Genomic DNA, 16991 nt, shown 5'->3' on the forward strand with positions numbered 1-16991 from the left:
AGTGACGACTCCTGCTGACTAGAGGTAGACCAGGCTATTGCTTATTTCCACCATAAACACACATGTAGACATCGATTCAGATGATTTTTTAATCAATATGAGTCTTTTACAATGCAATATTGCTCTATTTCCCGGAAAATATTTTTTAAAACACCTTTATGTCTAATTATAAATGATTCTTCTGGAGTTGCAACAATTGTTTTCTTTCAACGACAATTCAACATATACCTGAAATTAGTTATATTTTTGCTCCTGTGGAATAAAGAGGCTGGCTTTAAAATTTTATACAGAATAAATATGTATGGATACCAACAGGAGCTTAAGAGTGCGATCCAAATGGAACTTGCCCGTTTGAAAACACGGAAGAAGCGATAACATCTTGATAGGCCAGGCTGCGGACGGACTCTTATTTGTAAAAAAAAAAATATATATATATATACACTAAAATAAGCCATATTGTTGTGGCGTTTGAAATGCATGTTTTTGGCAGTTTCGTTGCTGAAACAAGATGTTTGTGTTATAAACGGCAAGCCATTGAATGATGGATCCAAACATAACTCGGAGACGTGGAGTCAAAAAACACAATAATGTTGTTTTTTTTAACAAAGGAAGCACGCCAAAAAACGTGGGTATCACAAAGTAAAACAGGTAGCACGGTCAAGTCAAGAAGTAAACTAAAGAAACTTATGCGGTTATTAACACAACAAATACAGGACAACCGAATCATTGAATAAACTAAAACCAGAAAAATAACAAGAAGATACAATCATAGGAAGACATTGGAATGCATGTCGGGCACTCATAACAGCAAGCAATCAGCTGATTGTGGCAGTTGTCCTTAAATATTGGGTGCAACAAATTGCGGCAGGTATGTTGCACAGCCCCACACCTTCAGCTTAATCAGCTACTAAAAAGACTCATTGCAGACAACAGACTGTAACAGTTTGATCGGCAAACATTCTTCAAACAGCATCACTCAAGATGTCAATGTTGATTAATATAATGATATTTTATGTTTAGTTTAGCCCTCTCTCTTTATTTCCACCTTCATCCCTTTCCATCCAACAGTGCTCAGCAAAGAAGCAGTCAGACTAACAAGAGTCAGAGTTCAGCCACCAATCAGGTGAGGGATTTGCCCATTCTTTGTAAAAGATGACTAGAAAAACATGTTTCAATCTAAAATCTAGTCCTCCATTTGAGTTTGTGTGTGTTGCATTTCTCACATGTTTTCATTTGCATTTACATTTTTAAGTGATTTTGAATATTGCACTATATTGCATTATTTTTGTAACTGGAAAACAGCTTTGTTTTTTTTTGCCTCGTTATTGAAGAGAATCGAAAAGGAATTACTTTTTACTACCACCACCATCATTTTTCATGTTATTAATTAAACAACTTTCCATATACCTTAATATAAAACTATTTCTGCGTATTCAAAGATTCCTATATTTATCTTTACCTATATGTAAATATATATCTATATTCAGTGGTGTGCCATAAGGGCCTTCAAGACCTTCTCTGCTGGCCTAAGAAATATCTGAATCACAGACTGATGTTAATTATATTTGGCCCGTGAATACTTCAATAATTCCAAATGGACTGTCAGCTTCCTTTCATTGCTTTCCCCCTGGTTGCACTGCTTCCAGACATGTGTTTTCATATTGAAGCATTTAACCAATCACATTTCAGCCATTATTTGTTGCCAGGGTCAGAAATCTGCCTCAAGGCCTTCCCAATCAGTTCTGCAGGCTCTGCTGCATTAAACGAGCGTCGATAAGACTGCAACTTTCCCCAATCAGAATTTGATTTAGTGACACCAAGGCCTTCTCGCAGGCGTAGGTATATGTCATCGCTTTCACCAACTTTGATTGGCTATTGATAGTGTAAGCGGGTCAAAGTCAGAGTGAGCCAGCCAGAGCTCGCAAACTCCACCCACAATGGCCGACGGAGGAAAACAAATGGATTTGGTTGCACATTTGCTCAAAAACCCATTTTCCAGACGGACTTTTCAAGAAAAAAAATGGACATCATTAAGAATGAGTGGTAAACTCCTAAGATATCAAGCCTGTTACAACCGGGTAAAGGGTTTGTCCAGCACTTTCAGTACGCTAACTACGAGTGCCATCACTGGCTCGCGGGCTCCGAGGAACACTGCAAATTGTATTGATGCGTGTGCTTGTTTTATGCTACCGATCAACATGGTATTTGGAGCAACACTGTATTTGCAAATTTTACTTGTTTAACTAAAGCAGCAACGAGACACCAAAGCTCTGCTGTACACTTGCAAGCAACAGTGTTGTCCAAAACTTTTGGAGAAACTTGAGTGGAGTTACAATTCAACGAGCAAGTGCACAGGGAAACAGAGCGCCACAACAAAAAGGTACAGAAAAATAGGAAAATCTTAAAAGGTTTGAAAGACTGTGTAAACTTTCATTTCGGGGACACAATGAAAGTGTTGCATCCTCAAACAAAGGTAATTATGTGGAACTTCTTTCTCTATTGCTGAGAGAAACATTCCCATCTGTCCACTAAAAATACAAAACAACCTGATCACTGTTATTACTGAAGTGATGGAGGAAGGGATGAGAAGGGAAATAAAAGTACTGTTTGTCTTTGCAATGGTGAATGAGTCTGTGCGGTGTGCTGGTGGATTTAAAGCACATTTGGATGGTTTTGAATTTAGTTTTTCGCTTCACACATTTAATGGCATTTTTGAGCATTCAGACATGCTTTTTTCAATACGACAGAACAAAAAACTGGATGTATAGATATTTTTTGCAAGAGGGAAGGAGTTTTGTGACACAGTTGAGCGCGAGAGGAGGCAATATTAGGAAAACTACGAGGCCACTGAACGAAGTTCAGGTGCTACGAGCGCACGAAGAGGTCAAGCGCAAGATTTCCACGCGAGCTACCACCAATTCCACGACAGGATTCTGGACAATAATATTTGCCAGACACGGACCAGATTTCATGACCACGAAAGACTGATGTTTCTCTCCCTGACAACCTGCAGAAATTTTGGGAATACCAGAAAACTTTCCCACATGCAGCCTTCTCCAGCTTAATGCAAAGCCACGGAGCACTTTTCGATCTGCCTCGGCTAAGAACAGAACTGTTTGTAATGTATGCCACATTATTTTACAAGAAAATCTCCCACTAGCCTCCTTGACTTCCTTCTGAGAGCATGGGACGGCTCAACACATTAGTGGGTTTGACAGTGACCATCGCGTGTCCGTCGAACGGACATTTTCAGCACGAAACAGAATCAAACTTATCCCAGAAATACAAAACCACAGACTCGACTGAATTAACTTTTATGGCGATAGAAAATAACTTCTTGATGGACCTAAAATGCACATTTTATCTGTACGACAGAGTAATTGAAATCTTCTTGAAGTAAGAAATGAGGTTGGATTTTGTGTAAAAATAAACAAATTTTTGGTGAGTGAAATATGTCTTTTCTTAAATAATATTTCATTTTTTTAGGTTTTAGGACTCCACATTCTCTCTCTCTCATTACCTCACTTCTCTATCTCTCTTTTTCTCTCATTCTCTCTTTCTCTCTCATTCTCCCTTTCTCTCTCATTCTCTCTTTCTCTCTCATTCTCCCTTTCTCTCTCATTCTCTCTTCCTCTCTCATTCTCTCTTTCTCTCTCATTCTCTCTTTCTCTCTCATTCTCTCTTTCTCTCTCATTCTCTCTCTCTCTCATTCTCTCTTTCTTTCTCATTCTCTCTCTCTCATTCTCTTTCTTTCTCATTCTCTCTTTCTCTCTCATTCTCTCTTTCTCTCTCATTCTCTCTTTTCTCTCATTCTCTCTTTCTCTCTCATTCTCTCTTTCTCTCTCATTCTCTCTTTCTCTCTCATTCTCTCTTTCTCTCTCATTCTCTCTTTCTCTCTCATTCTCTCTTTCTCTCTCATTCTCTCTTTTTCTCTCATTCTCTCTTTCTCTCTCATTTTCTCTTTCTCTCTCATTCTCTCTCATTCTCTATCTCTCTCTCATTCTCTATCTCTTTCTAGTTCTCAATCTCTCTCACATTCTCTCTTTCATTATCTCTCTCATTCTCTCTCTCATTCTTTGTCATTCTCTCTCTCATTCTCTCTTTCTCATTCTTTGTCATTCTCTCTCACATTCTCTCTCTCTCATTCTCTCTTTCTCATTCTTTGTCATTCTCTCTCTCGTTCTCTCTCTCTCATTCTCTCTTTCCTCATTTTCTGTCTGATTATCTCTCTCGTTCTCTCTTTCTCATTCTCTCCCTCATTCTCTCTCTCTCTCATTCTCTTTTCTCATTCTCTGTCATTCTCTCTGTCATTCTCTCTCTCATTCTCTCTGTCATTCTCTGTCTCATTCTCGCTCTCTCTCTCAATCTCTCTCTTGATTCTTTGTCTCATCCCCTCTGTCTCCGATTCTCTCTGTCATTCTCTGTCTCATTCTCTCTCTCTCTCTCTCTCTCTCTCAATCTCTCTCTTGATTCTTTGTCTCATCCCCTCTGTCTCTGATTCTCTCTCTCACTCTCTCTGTCATTCTATGTCTCATTCTCTCTGTCTCTATCCCTCTGTCATTCTCTCTGTCATTCTCTGTATCATTCTCTCTTTCATTTTCTGTCTCATTTGCTCTGTCTCTATCCCTCTGTCATTCTCTCTGTCATTCTCTGTCTCATTCTCTGTGTCTCTCTCTCATTCTCTCTGTCATTATCTGTGTCATTCTATTTGTCTCACTCATTCTCTCTGTCATACTCTGTCTCATTCTCTCTGTCATTCACTGTCTCTCTGTCTCTCTTTCATTCTCTCTGTCATACTCTGTCTCATTCTCTCTGTCATTCACTGTCTCTCTGTCTCTCTGTCATTCTCTGTCTCTCTCCTCCTCTCTCATTCTCTCTTTCTCATTCTCTCTGTCTCATTCACTCTGTCTCATTCTCCCTGTTTCATTCTCTCTGTCTCATTCACTCTGTCTCATTCTCTCTGTCTCATTCTCTCTGTCTCGTTCTCTCTGTCTCATTCTCTCTGTCTCATTCTCTCTGTCTCATTCTCTCTGTCTCATTCTCTCTGTCTCATTCGCTCTGTCTCATTCTCTCTGTCTCATTCTCTCTGTCTCGTTCTCTCTGTCTCATTCTCTCTGTCTCATTCTCTCAGTCTCATTCTCTCTGTCTCTCCCCCTCTCTCAATCTCTCTGTCTCATTCTCTCTGTCCCATTCTCTCTTTCTCATTCTCTCTGTCTCATTCTCTCTGTCCAATTCTCTCTGTCTCATTCTCTCTGTCCCATTCTCTCTGTCTCATTCTTTCTGTCTCATTCTCTCTGTCTCATTCTCTCTGTCTCTCTCCCTCTCTCTAATTTTCTCATTATCTCTGCCATTCTCTCAGTCTCTCTTTCTCTCTAATTTTCTCATTATCTCTGCCATTCTCTCAGTCTCTCTTTCTCTCTAATTTTCTCATTATCTCTGTTATTCTCTCAGTCTCTCTTTCTCTCTCATTATCTCTGCCATTCTCTATGTCTCTCTCCCTCTCTCTCATTTTCTCATTATCTCGGCCATTCTCTCGGTCTCTCTGTCTCTCTCTCATTTTCTCATTATCTCTGCCATTCTCTCGGTCTCTCTGTCTCTCTCTCATTTTCTCTTTATCTCTGCCATTCTTTCTGTCTCATTATATATGTCTCTCTGTCAAACTCATTCTCTCATTCTCTCTGTCATTCTCTGTCTTATTCTCTCATCCTCTCTGTCATTCTCTATCTCATTCTCTCATCCTCTCTGTCATTCTCTATCTCATTCTCTCATTCTCTCTGTCATTCTTTTTCTTTTTCTCTCATCCTCTCTGTCATTCTCTATCTCATTCTCCCATTCTCTCTCTGTTTCTCATTCTGTCTCTCATTCTCTGTCTCTCTCTCTTTTGCTCTGCCATTCCTTGTCTCATTCTCTCTGTCTTTCTCATTCTCTCTGTCTCTCTCTCTCATTTGCTCTGCCATTCCCTGTCTCATTCTCTCTGTCTTTCTCATTCTCTCTGTCTCTCTCTCATTTTCTCATTATCTCTGCCATTCTCTCGGTCTCTCTGTCTCTCTCATTTTCTCATTATCTCTGCCATTCTTTCTGTCTCATTACATATGTCTCTCTGTCAAACTCAATCTCTCATTCTCTCTGTCATTCTCTGTCTTATTCTCTCATCCTCTCTGTCATTCTCTATCTCATTCTCTCATTCTCTCTGTCATTCTTTGTCTTATTCTCTCATCCTCTCTGTCATTCTCTATCTCATTCTCTCATTGTCTCTCTGTTTCTCATTCTGTCTCTCATTCTCTGTCTCATTCTCTCTGTCTTTCTCATTCTCTCTGTCTCTCTCTCTCTCTCTCTCATTTGCTCTGCCATTCCCTGTCTCATTCTCTCTGTCTTTCTCATTCTCTCTGTCTTCTCTCTCTCTCTCTCTCTCTCTCTCTCTCTCTCTCTCTCTCTCCTCTCTCTCTCTCTCTCTCTCTCTCTCTCTCTCTCTTTCTCTCTCTCTCTCTCTCTCTCTCTCTCTCTCTCTCTCTCTCTCTCTCTCTCCTCTCTCTCTCTCTCTCTATCTATCTATCTATCTATCTATCTTTCTCTCTCTGTCTCTTTCTTTCTCTCTCCCTCTCTCTCTCTCCCTCTCTCTCTCTCTCTCTCTCTCTCTTTCTCTCTCTGCCTCTCTCTCTCTCTCTCTCTCTCTCTCTCTCTCTCTCTCTCTCTCTCTCTCTCTCTCTCTCTCTCTCTCTCTCTCTCTCTCTCTCTCTCTCTGTCTCTCTCTCTCTTTCTCTCTCTCTCTCTCTCTCTCTCTCTCTCTCTCTCTCTCTCTCTCTCTCTCTCTCTCTCTCTCTCTCTCTCTCTCTCTCTCTCTCTTTCATTCTCTCTGTCATTCTTTGGTCTCATTCTCTCTCTCTGTTTCTCATTCTCTCATTATCTCTCTCTGATTCTCATTCTCTCATTATCTCCCTCTGTTTCTCATTCTCTCATTATCTCTCTCTGTTTCTCATTCTCTCATTATCTCCCTCTGTTTCTCATTCTCTCATTATCTCTCTCTTTCTCATTTTTCTCTCTCTCATTCTCTCATTATCTCTCTCTGTTTCTCATTTTCTCACTCTATCTCTCTCTCTCTCTGGGTTTCTAATTCTCTCTCTGTTTCTCATTCTCTCTCTGTTTCTCATTTTCTCTCTGTTTCTCATCCTCTCTCTGTTTCTCTTTCTCTCTTGCCTTCTCTGTCTCATTCTGTCTCTCTGTTTCTCTTTCTCTCTTGCCTTCTCTGTCTCATTCTCTCTCTCTGTTTCTCCTTCTCTCTTGCCTTCTCTGTCTCTCTTTTTCTCTTGCCTTCTCTGTCTCATTCTCTCTCTCTGTTTCTCTTTCTTTTTGCCTTCTCTTTCTCATTCTCTCTCTATTTCTTATTCTCTCTCTCTGTTTCTCATTCTCTCTCTCTGTTTCTCATTCTCTCTCTGTGTTTCTCATTCTCTCTCTTTGATTCTCTTTCTCTCTCTCTGTTTTCTCATTATCTCATTATCCCTATCTGTTTCTCATTCTCTCTCGCCTGCTCATTCTCTCTTTCTGTTTCTCATTCTCTCATTCTCTCTGATTCTCATTCTCTCTGTTTCTTTTTCTCTCATTCTCTCTGTTTCTCATTCTCTCATTCTCTCTGTTTCCCATTCTCTCTGTTTCTCATTCTCTCATTCTCTCTGTTTCTCATTCTCTCTGTTTCTCATTCTCCCATTCTTTCTGTTTCTTATTCTCTCATTCTCTCTGTTTCTCATTCCATCTGTTTCTCATTCTCTCATTCTCTCTGTTTCTCATTCTCCCATTCTCTCTGTTTTTCATTCTCTCATTCTCTCTGTTTCTCATTCTCTCATTCTCTCTGTTTCTCATTCTCTCGTTCTCTCTCTCGCTGTTTCTCATTCTTTCATTCTCTCTGTTTCTCATTCTCTCATTCTCTCTGTTTCTCATTCTCTCGTTCTCTCTCTCGCTGTTTCTCATTCTCTCATTCTCTCTTGCTTGCTCTCTCTCTCTCCCTCTCTCTCTCTTAATCTCTCTCTATTTATGTCTCTCTCTCATTCTCTCATTCTTTCTCTCTCTGTTTGTCATTCTCTCATTCTCTCTGTTACTCATTTTCTCTCTCGCTCTCTCTCTTAATCTCTCTCTCTCTATTTATGTCTCTCTCATTCTCATTCTTTCTCTCTTTCTCTTTTCCTCTCTTTCTCTCTTTCTTTCTTTCTTTCTTTCTTTCTTTCTTTCTTTCTTTCTTTCTTTCTTTCTTTCTTTCTTTCTTTCTTTCTTTCTTTCTTTCTTTCTTTCTTTCTTTCTTTCTTTCTTTCTTTCTTTCTGTCTTTCTTTCTTTCTTTCACATACACACATACACACATACACACATACACACATACACACATACACACATACACACATACACACTTACACACATACACACATACACACATACACACATACACAAATACACATTTACACACATACACACATACATACATACACACATACACACATACACACACATACACACACACATACACAAATACACATTTACACACATACACACATACACACACACACACATGCACACAAACACACATACACACATACACACATACACACACACATACCCACATGCACACATGCACACATGCACACATACACACATACACACATACACACATACACACATACACACATACACACATACACACATACACACATACACACATACACACATACACACATACACACATACACACAAACACACATACACACATACACACATACACACATACACACATACACATACACACATACACACATACACACATACACACATACACACATACACACATACACACATACACACATACACACATACACGCATACACGCATACACACATACACACATACACGCTTTCACGCATACACGCATACACACATACATGCACCCATACACGCATACACACATACACACATACACACATACACGCTTTCACGCATACACGCATACACGCATACACACATACATGCACCCATACACGCATACACACATACACACATACACACATACAGACACACACACAATGTCGCAGTGCAAAGAATAACATTTTAAGGCCCATCAAAAATTAACAGACTTGATCAAATCCCTGGCGATCCATGCAACCTGTACACCTGCTCTTAGCTTTTCCATTAAATTTCACATCTGTATTTCTAAAACATTCTATCTACTTGCCTACTCCAGGTCATTCGTAAAGGTTGGCTGACCATAAACAATATTAGCATCATGAAGGGAGGTGCAAAGGAATACTGGTTTGTGCTCACTGCTGAGAGCATTTCCTGGTTCAAGGATGATGAGGTAAGTTCCAGCTTTGACTTATACAGAATTCCCAAAAGTAAAAAGGGAATTGATATTTTAGATAATTTAGATGGATGTTCACCATTTCAGACAAAAATGAAGAACAGCAATTGTAGTTGTAGGAGGTGGTGGGTAGTAAGAATGGGTGCTAGGACGTTTGGTCGCTGGCCAAATGGTGACAGAGAGTTTACTGTTTCAAAATTATATTCATGAGAGATGGTTTAATATCTCAATATTTTCTGTTGATTCATGAAAGAGAGAGTTTAATATCTAAGTACTGTTGAAAACAGTAGATATTTAGATATCAAACTTTCTCGTGAATATAATTTTGAGTACTGGTTTCAACAGTAAACTCTGTCACCATTTGACCGGCGACCAAAAGGGACCAAAAGACCGGCGACCAAATGTCCGGTCACGGTAAGAATGTTTCCCAAGAAGTGTCACTTTCAATGTCAGGGATGTGTATTGCTTCATATCAAGAAATCTGGCCTCAGCTCGTGACTACTGAGGGACTGTGCGGATTAGCTTGGAAGAATGATCCTGCATATATCAACCTCACTCTGAGTCTGTAGAAGGTACCCACCTTGTGGAAAACTTCCTGTGTGGTTCTAGTTCCAAATATTGTGAACCCCAGGGACCCCAGCTACATCACATCAGTAGCCTTAACTTCTCACTTGATCAAGAGAATGGAGACAATTATCCTGAACCACCTCTGTACCCTGTTAAATACAAAGCTGGACCCTTGGCAGTTTGCCTATCGTCCAGGCATAGGTGTAGAAAATGCAACCATCTACCTAATACAAAATGGAGAAAACACCGTAAAAATATATTATTTCTGAGAATATGTGTCTGTTAGTGTGTTTGTCCGTTAACATCGGAAAAAAAGGAGGCAACACTATATCCGATTTGAATGCGGTTTTGAAAAAACAATTGCAAATGTATGGTTCTAACATGTTACTGTGCTCGATTTTTGAATTTGGGGTTTTCAAAATATCTATCGTTCCACTTCCAATAATGAATGTTGGCAGGCCTTACGGCCCAGGGGCGATTGTGCAAACATGGCTTTGTACCCGGCCAACTTCAATACAGAGACTCAGAGAGGACATAGGAGAAGCACCATGAGAAATTGCCGCCACAGCTGCTTCAATAGTAGAGACTTTGTTGCTACATTTGCCACCATTAATACACCCGACGGGTCTCAGTCATGATAAAACTAAACGGAATGTGTGAAGAAAAGGCGTCTGAAGAAAAGGCGTCTCTGCCGTACTTAGTCGATGGTCATTTGGAAGCAGTTGTTGTACTTTTCCCTTCCTTAAGACAGATTGCTGTGGGTTTGTAGGTGTGCCAAATAAATTTAAAGCTTCATTTAAAGAATGTTGCGGTACAGTCTCACTTAGTTGAGCTGTGTTCTTTCAACGCACATGAGATTTGCTGATGCAGTGGTAAAAAAAATGTGGCCCACTCACACACCTCTTCTCACCAGAATAGACTGTTCAACGGTCCAACCACTCGTCTGCCGAGCTGCCACTTTTCAATTAATTTGGTCAAAATTCATTCATTAATTTTCTGCACCGCTTATCCTCACAAGGTTTGCTAACTTTGGACACTAGATTGGGGACACCATGAATCGGTGGCCAGCCAATCGCAGGGCACAAGGATCCGTACCACCGTTCACGCTCACATTCATACCTAGGAGCAATTTGGATGTTTAACAAGCCTAATCTGCATGTTTTTGGGATGTGGGAGGAAACCGGAGTACCTGGCGAAAACCCACAATGCCCTGCAAGAAACTCACAGCGATGACGGACCTGGGATAGGTCCCTCCACCACAGAACTGTGAGGCCGACGTGCTAACCACTGGGCTACCCTGCAAAAATTCATTCAGGTAAATAATACTAAAGGAAAACAAATTTCCCCAAATAAATTTGACAGCTAGTTGGCAGTAGTGCAGCTGGACAGACAAACTGACAGAAGAAAGTCCATACCCAGTCTAAACAATGTGTAGACTACTGTACACATATATAAAAATGAACAGGTAGTCTGAGCACTGGGTGAACAGAGCCGGATTTAAGTGTGAGGCCTTTTTCTTTTTTTTCTACCATTCTTGTTGCCTTCAGGCCTGTCTTTTGAGTTTGAGTTCGATGTAATTAATAAGGGAAAGCACTTATTGGTGAACTCAGAGCCTGCTTATAAATGGTTTCAATTGGTTTTAGTGTTGTTTTGCAGGCCGATGACCAACTTGTTACACAGTACGTCAAGTGCGAAATTATCTCTCATCTAATTTTCTGAACCACTTTATCCTCATTTGGGACGTGGGGGTAATGGAGCCTATCCTAGCTGACTCCGGGCCAGAGGCAGGGGACACCCGGAATCGGTGGCCTGCCGATCGCAGGGCAAAAGGAGACGGACAACCATGCAAACTCACACCCATACCAAGGGGCAATTTAAAGAGTTCAATCAGCTTACTATGCATGTTTTTGGAATGTGGGAGAAAACTGGAGTACCTGAAGAAAACCCACACAATCTCCACACAGCTGGACCAACCTGGATGTTTAGACCGATATTGAGTTTAAACAGGTGCTATTAATATAAATAATGAATGAGTGGAGACCTTGTTAGACCTCATTCAAAGAGGTTAGACCTCTTTGACAGCCAGGAATCTTGTTTGTAGGTGACCAAATACTCTCCACTCTAATTTAGAATAAATTCTCACACTCATACCTAAAGGCAATTAGCGTACCATACGTGTCTTGGGAATGTGGGAAGAAACCAGAGTACCGGAGGAAACCCACGCAGGCCCGGGGAGAACACGCACACTCCAGACAGATGAACATGACCTGGATTTGAACCCAGGACTCAATAGCTAACCACTTGCCCCACCGGGCCTCCCTGTGATATGATCATTGTGTCAAAATATAGTTTTACTGACTCAGGCGTTTGATTATTTCTAATGTTCCTAAAATTGGACAAATTGAATTTAAATATATTCTTAGTGTTTTTTTTAATCTGTCGTCTAAACATAAATTTTATGCCCTCCCGTCTAAAGCGTACTTTTATCAGTGGTAAAGCGTCAGGGCCTGCAAGGCCTTTGTAAGATAATATTGTAAGAGAAAATGTAAATGTTTGTTCATATTGTATCAGTTTTTGTAAGTATAGAAACATCATTGTCATAAGAAACTTGCTCCGAGTTTGGTCGTTTTTACGGAGACCTCACACTGATTAACCGGACTTTGCCCAAAGTATGGCCGTTGCCCTGGAGACTTGCCACTGATGAATCAACCTTCGCCCAAAGTTGGGCCGTTGCCATGGAGACCTATCACTGATTAATCCGACTTAGCCCAGAGTTTGGTCGTTGTCATAGAAACCATAAAATGCCCTGTTTGCCTATATAAAGACAAACCCACTGTTCATGAGATAGATAGTTGCAGGAACATCACGCTGAACAGCCCTCCACTGTTAGAGCTCTCACTCTCCACTTTGCAGTTTGGTAATGAACCTTTTCCCTATTAAATTGATCTCACTCTTTCTTAACCTGCTCCTAAAGTGTATTTCAGATCTATCAGCCTTCTCTGCTGGCCTAAAAATATCTGAATCGCAGACTAATGTTAATCATGTTTTGTACATGAATATTTATTAATAAATCCAAATTGTCAGTCAGCTTCCTTTCATTGCTTTTCCCCTGGTTGCATTGCTTCCAGATGTGTGTTTTCATATTTAAACCCTCCTACCAATAACATTTCAGCTATTTGTTGCAATGGTCAGAAATCTGCCTTGAGGCCTTCACAGTTAGTTATGCAGGCTCTGCTGCATAAAACAAGCGAAGATAAAGCTGTTGCTTTAACCAATCCAAATTCTTTTCAGAGGCATGTCATCACTTTCACCAACTATGATTGGCTAGTGATAGGGTGGACAAGCCAGAGCTACCAAACCAGAGCTACCAAACTGTATCTGGAGCAAGCTGCATAAGCAAATATATTGTTGTGTTGATTCGATAGCGGTTTTGTCAACCCGCAATGGCCGAAGGAGGAAAATAATTGGATTTGTTTGCAGATTTACTGTCAAAGCCATTTTCAAGAAAAAAGCTGGACATCATTAACATATGTCGGACAACTCCAAAGCAAGCAAGACTGTCACAACCGGGAACGAACATTTTCAGCACTAAATCGAATAAAAACGTATGCCAGAAATACGACAGGACAGGCTCGACTTTCCGCATTAGCTTCGATGGTGATAGAACAGAAGGTGGAAAGAAAGGAGGATGGATATTGTGTACAGGTAAAAATGATTTTTGCTGGGTAAAATATGGCTATATTCCTAAATAAAATTTCAATTGTATGAGGTTATTATTGATGATTTTTTATCTGTCGCAGCTGTAGCTGCAGTAGAGGTTTTATAGCCATAAAATAGTTTTTGAGGGTTGGATTTATTCCGTCAGCTGAAGGTGTCTCTAGGAAATTCCCAGACCCAGTGACCATAGCGCCAGTCTCTAAAGCCTATTTAGCGACTAGCTCTTTTTATATACATAGAATGACTAAAAACATTACCATCTGTAATGATTTCCACATATGCTTTCCATCCTTTCTTACCTCCCTCTCAATCTTTAGCTCCCACTCTATTTGTTCCCAACCACCTTCCGTAGCCCCTTACTCCCATTCCTTTCGTATCAAATTTCATCCCCCTACTTGTCAACATTACCTATAATAATTCTGAGTATAACCTGTACCTATAACTGAAAACTGAAAAAATACTAAATTGTTTTTACTCTTTTTCACAGGAGAAGGAGAAAAAATACATGCTTCCCCTTGACAATCTGAAAGTCCGTGATGTGGAGAAGAGTTTTATGTCGAGCAAGCACATATTTTGCATTTTTAATACAGAGTCAAGGTCAGTAATAAGTTATTTATATCAAAAGTCACATAACGAGTAGGGGTGTGTATTGCCTTATATCTCGTCATAGGATTAAAATCTTCTAAGGGTGGCGTAGGGGCAACCGGAAAAGCTTCTCTTGCAAGAGGTTTTTGGCACACAAGGAACATGCAGACCGCCGTTTCTTGTCTTGTACAAATATGCTTTTGTACAAGGAGGGACATGACACTGTCATAACGATTTCCAATTTCAATGGCTCCGACCATGTTGTCATCAATCTCCTTGGACCCATTGTTAAAAAACTGCGAGTCTTATTGAAGATGTCTTAAAGGAAGATGTCTTAAAGGAAGATCACGGTCTTCATTCTTTATCCTCATCCGGTCGCTCACTGGCTCTTCTTCCTAACTCCCCGATGGGATAATTTTGACGAGGTTCTCATTAGTTGGAGAGGAGGTGGGTTCTGAGTGCTCCTCAGGCAGAGTGTTGATGCCATCTCATGATGCCAGCTTCACGGTCTTATCTACGCTGTAATTCTAATTATTTTTTTTTATCACGAGTGGTTACCACTTGGTTAATGGCCTTGGAAAATGATACTGTTTTCCGAATGTTCGCATCTTTTTCTTGGTAAAACACATGGTAGATTCATTCATGCCGCAATGGCATGCTATGCCTTTAACATAACTATGAACATAACTTTTTTGGTCACTGTCATCATGTCTCATTTTTTCTTGGCTTTATTGGATGTCTTTATTGACCCAGGATGCTTAGGATGCATTTTCAATGGCAACTCAAATTCCAATCGAAGCTGAAATACGCACAGTGTAGCCTTTCTCCACAGGTTATCTGCGGAATGCGAAATAGATGTTCAGTGCGTCATTCTTCGACCGTGAATCGTGAATGATTGGCAGTAGTGCAGACGGAAAGACAAACAGACAGAAAAACCTCCATACCCAGTCAAGACAATGTGTAGACTACGGTACACAAGTATAAAAATGAACAGGTAGTCTGGGCACTGGTCGAACAAAGCCAGATTTATGTGTCAGGCCTTTATCTTTTTTTTCTACCATTCTTGTTGCCTTGAGGCCTGTCTTTTGAGTTTGAGTTTGATTTATTTAAAAAGGAAGAGCACATATCAGTGAACACATTGATATTCATGTTTATGAATATACTTTATATTTAAATATGTTAGTTTGTAGCCAAGGGCTAATTTCCACCTTCAGTCCCTTGTGCAGGGTAAAGATACAGTGGACCTTCGCTACTTCGCGTTCCACTTATTGCTCCCTGCAGAGCTTCGCGGATTTTTTTCAGGAATTTTTTTTAAAGATATTACATTAAAATTATAAATTACATCGTCCTACAGGGTGTGGAAAAACACAAAAAATGCACGTATGCGCAAAGCATCATGGGGGATTACGGCCGCGTCACTTCCGCATCACGCCCGTGCCACGGCCGCGTCACTTCCGCATCACGGGCATAAACGTAAGCTGATTGGCCAGCTGAATGCTCACTGAATATACTCGACTCCCCATTGGCCCATTCACCACGGATGCCCATTCTCAGTCCACGCTTATCTCGTGCTATACAGTACGCTTCTCGCTAAGTTAAGCGTAAACGTTTTGTGAAGCCCTTCGTGATGCCTCCCGAACACTCTCCATGCACTGGTTATATGGATCCGTGATTGTATGGCGAAGCAAATCAGCCTGGGCGGAAACTTAATCCGAAGTAAGGGCTGGCTTGAGAGGTTAAAGCGGCGAGTCGGACTAAGGAATGTGTCGCTGCATGGAGCAGCAGCGACGCGCTATGTTGAGGATGTGTTTCCGGGAATGATAGAAGAAAATGGCTATGTCCCGGAGCAAGTTTTCAACATGGATGAAACTGGACTCTACTGGAAGAGGATGCCGTCCCAAACATTTCTTTTCAAGGACGAACTTCAGAAGACAGGTTTCAAAGCCCACAAGGATCGAGTGACTCTGCTATGATGCAAGGATCGAGTGACTCTGCTATGATGTTTTTGAATTTCCGAGTTTTCTGAATAAAAGTTTACATTTATTACATTTGCAGTTTTTTACTCTATATATATACTATATTTGATTTGTTTGTATGCACCAACATAACACCTGCATTCTAATGCGGAATAAAACACCTGAATGAACAGCATATTAGCCTGGTGGTGGTTTTGGTCACGTGTTATACGTTTCTATAAGCGTTTTTTAATGGCGCCCGGCTACTTCGCGGTTTCCCCCTTCTGCGGGGGTGTCCCGGTCCCCATTACCCGCGATAAGCGAGGGTCCACTGTAAACAATTACACACGCTCACACACACGCACACACACACACCCATTCATGTGCACACACACACAAACACACAAGAACTGAAAGTTTGGGGGCAAGCCATGGGTTGAACACGAGAGAGCAGCCAAAAGAAGCAAAGTTCTGAACGGCTCAGGAGTGAAGGCTGGTGGATGGCAAACATAGTTATACAAAGATTGACAGGCAGCATCGGGCGAGTTATGTAACAATTTGTGGTTATAGATGCCTCGGCTCAAGTGCCGGCTACCAAGGGGAGCTTTCGCTTCAGTCTGCATCACTTTTATGAAAGCCCAAGGTAACGTCTCGGATTGGCAGTGATTTGGAACCTCTGTGTTGTATGAGGAACGCGCCAACTTGGCCAAACTCTTTAGGTTGGATACAGAATATGATGACTTTGACAGATTAGTATATATTTAGACTACAGAAATACCTCGACATACGAGTACCCTGACATACGAGCAATTTGAGATACGTGTAAAATTTCA

At 40.8% G+C, this 16991-nt stretch overlaps 1 protein-coding gene across 1 annotated transcript in view; it reads left to right on the forward strand.

Annotated features, from left to right (window-relative positions):
- Nucleotides 1-16991, forward strand: part of LOC144201656 (dynamin-1-like) — an 81769-nt gene that overhangs the window by 44329 nt on the left and 20449 nt on the right. The window contains exons 14-16 of the mRNA XM_077724404.1: nucleotides 1069-1123; nucleotides 9218-9331; nucleotides 14106-14215. Coding sequence (XP_077580530.1) covers nucleotides 1069-1123; nucleotides 9218-9331; nucleotides 14106-14215 — 279 coding nt within the window. The remainder of the gene's footprint in view (nucleotides 1-1068; nucleotides 1124-9217; nucleotides 9332-14105; nucleotides 14216-16991) is intronic.

Source organism: Stigmatopora nigra, chromosome 9, assembly GCF_051989575.1.
Source record: "Stigmatopora nigra isolate UIUO_SnigA chromosome 9, RoL_Snig_1.1, whole genome shotgun sequence".
In the NCBI taxonomy this organism is placed as follows: domain Eukaryota; kingdom Metazoa; phylum Chordata; class Actinopteri; order Syngnathiformes; family Syngnathidae; genus Stigmatopora; species Stigmatopora nigra.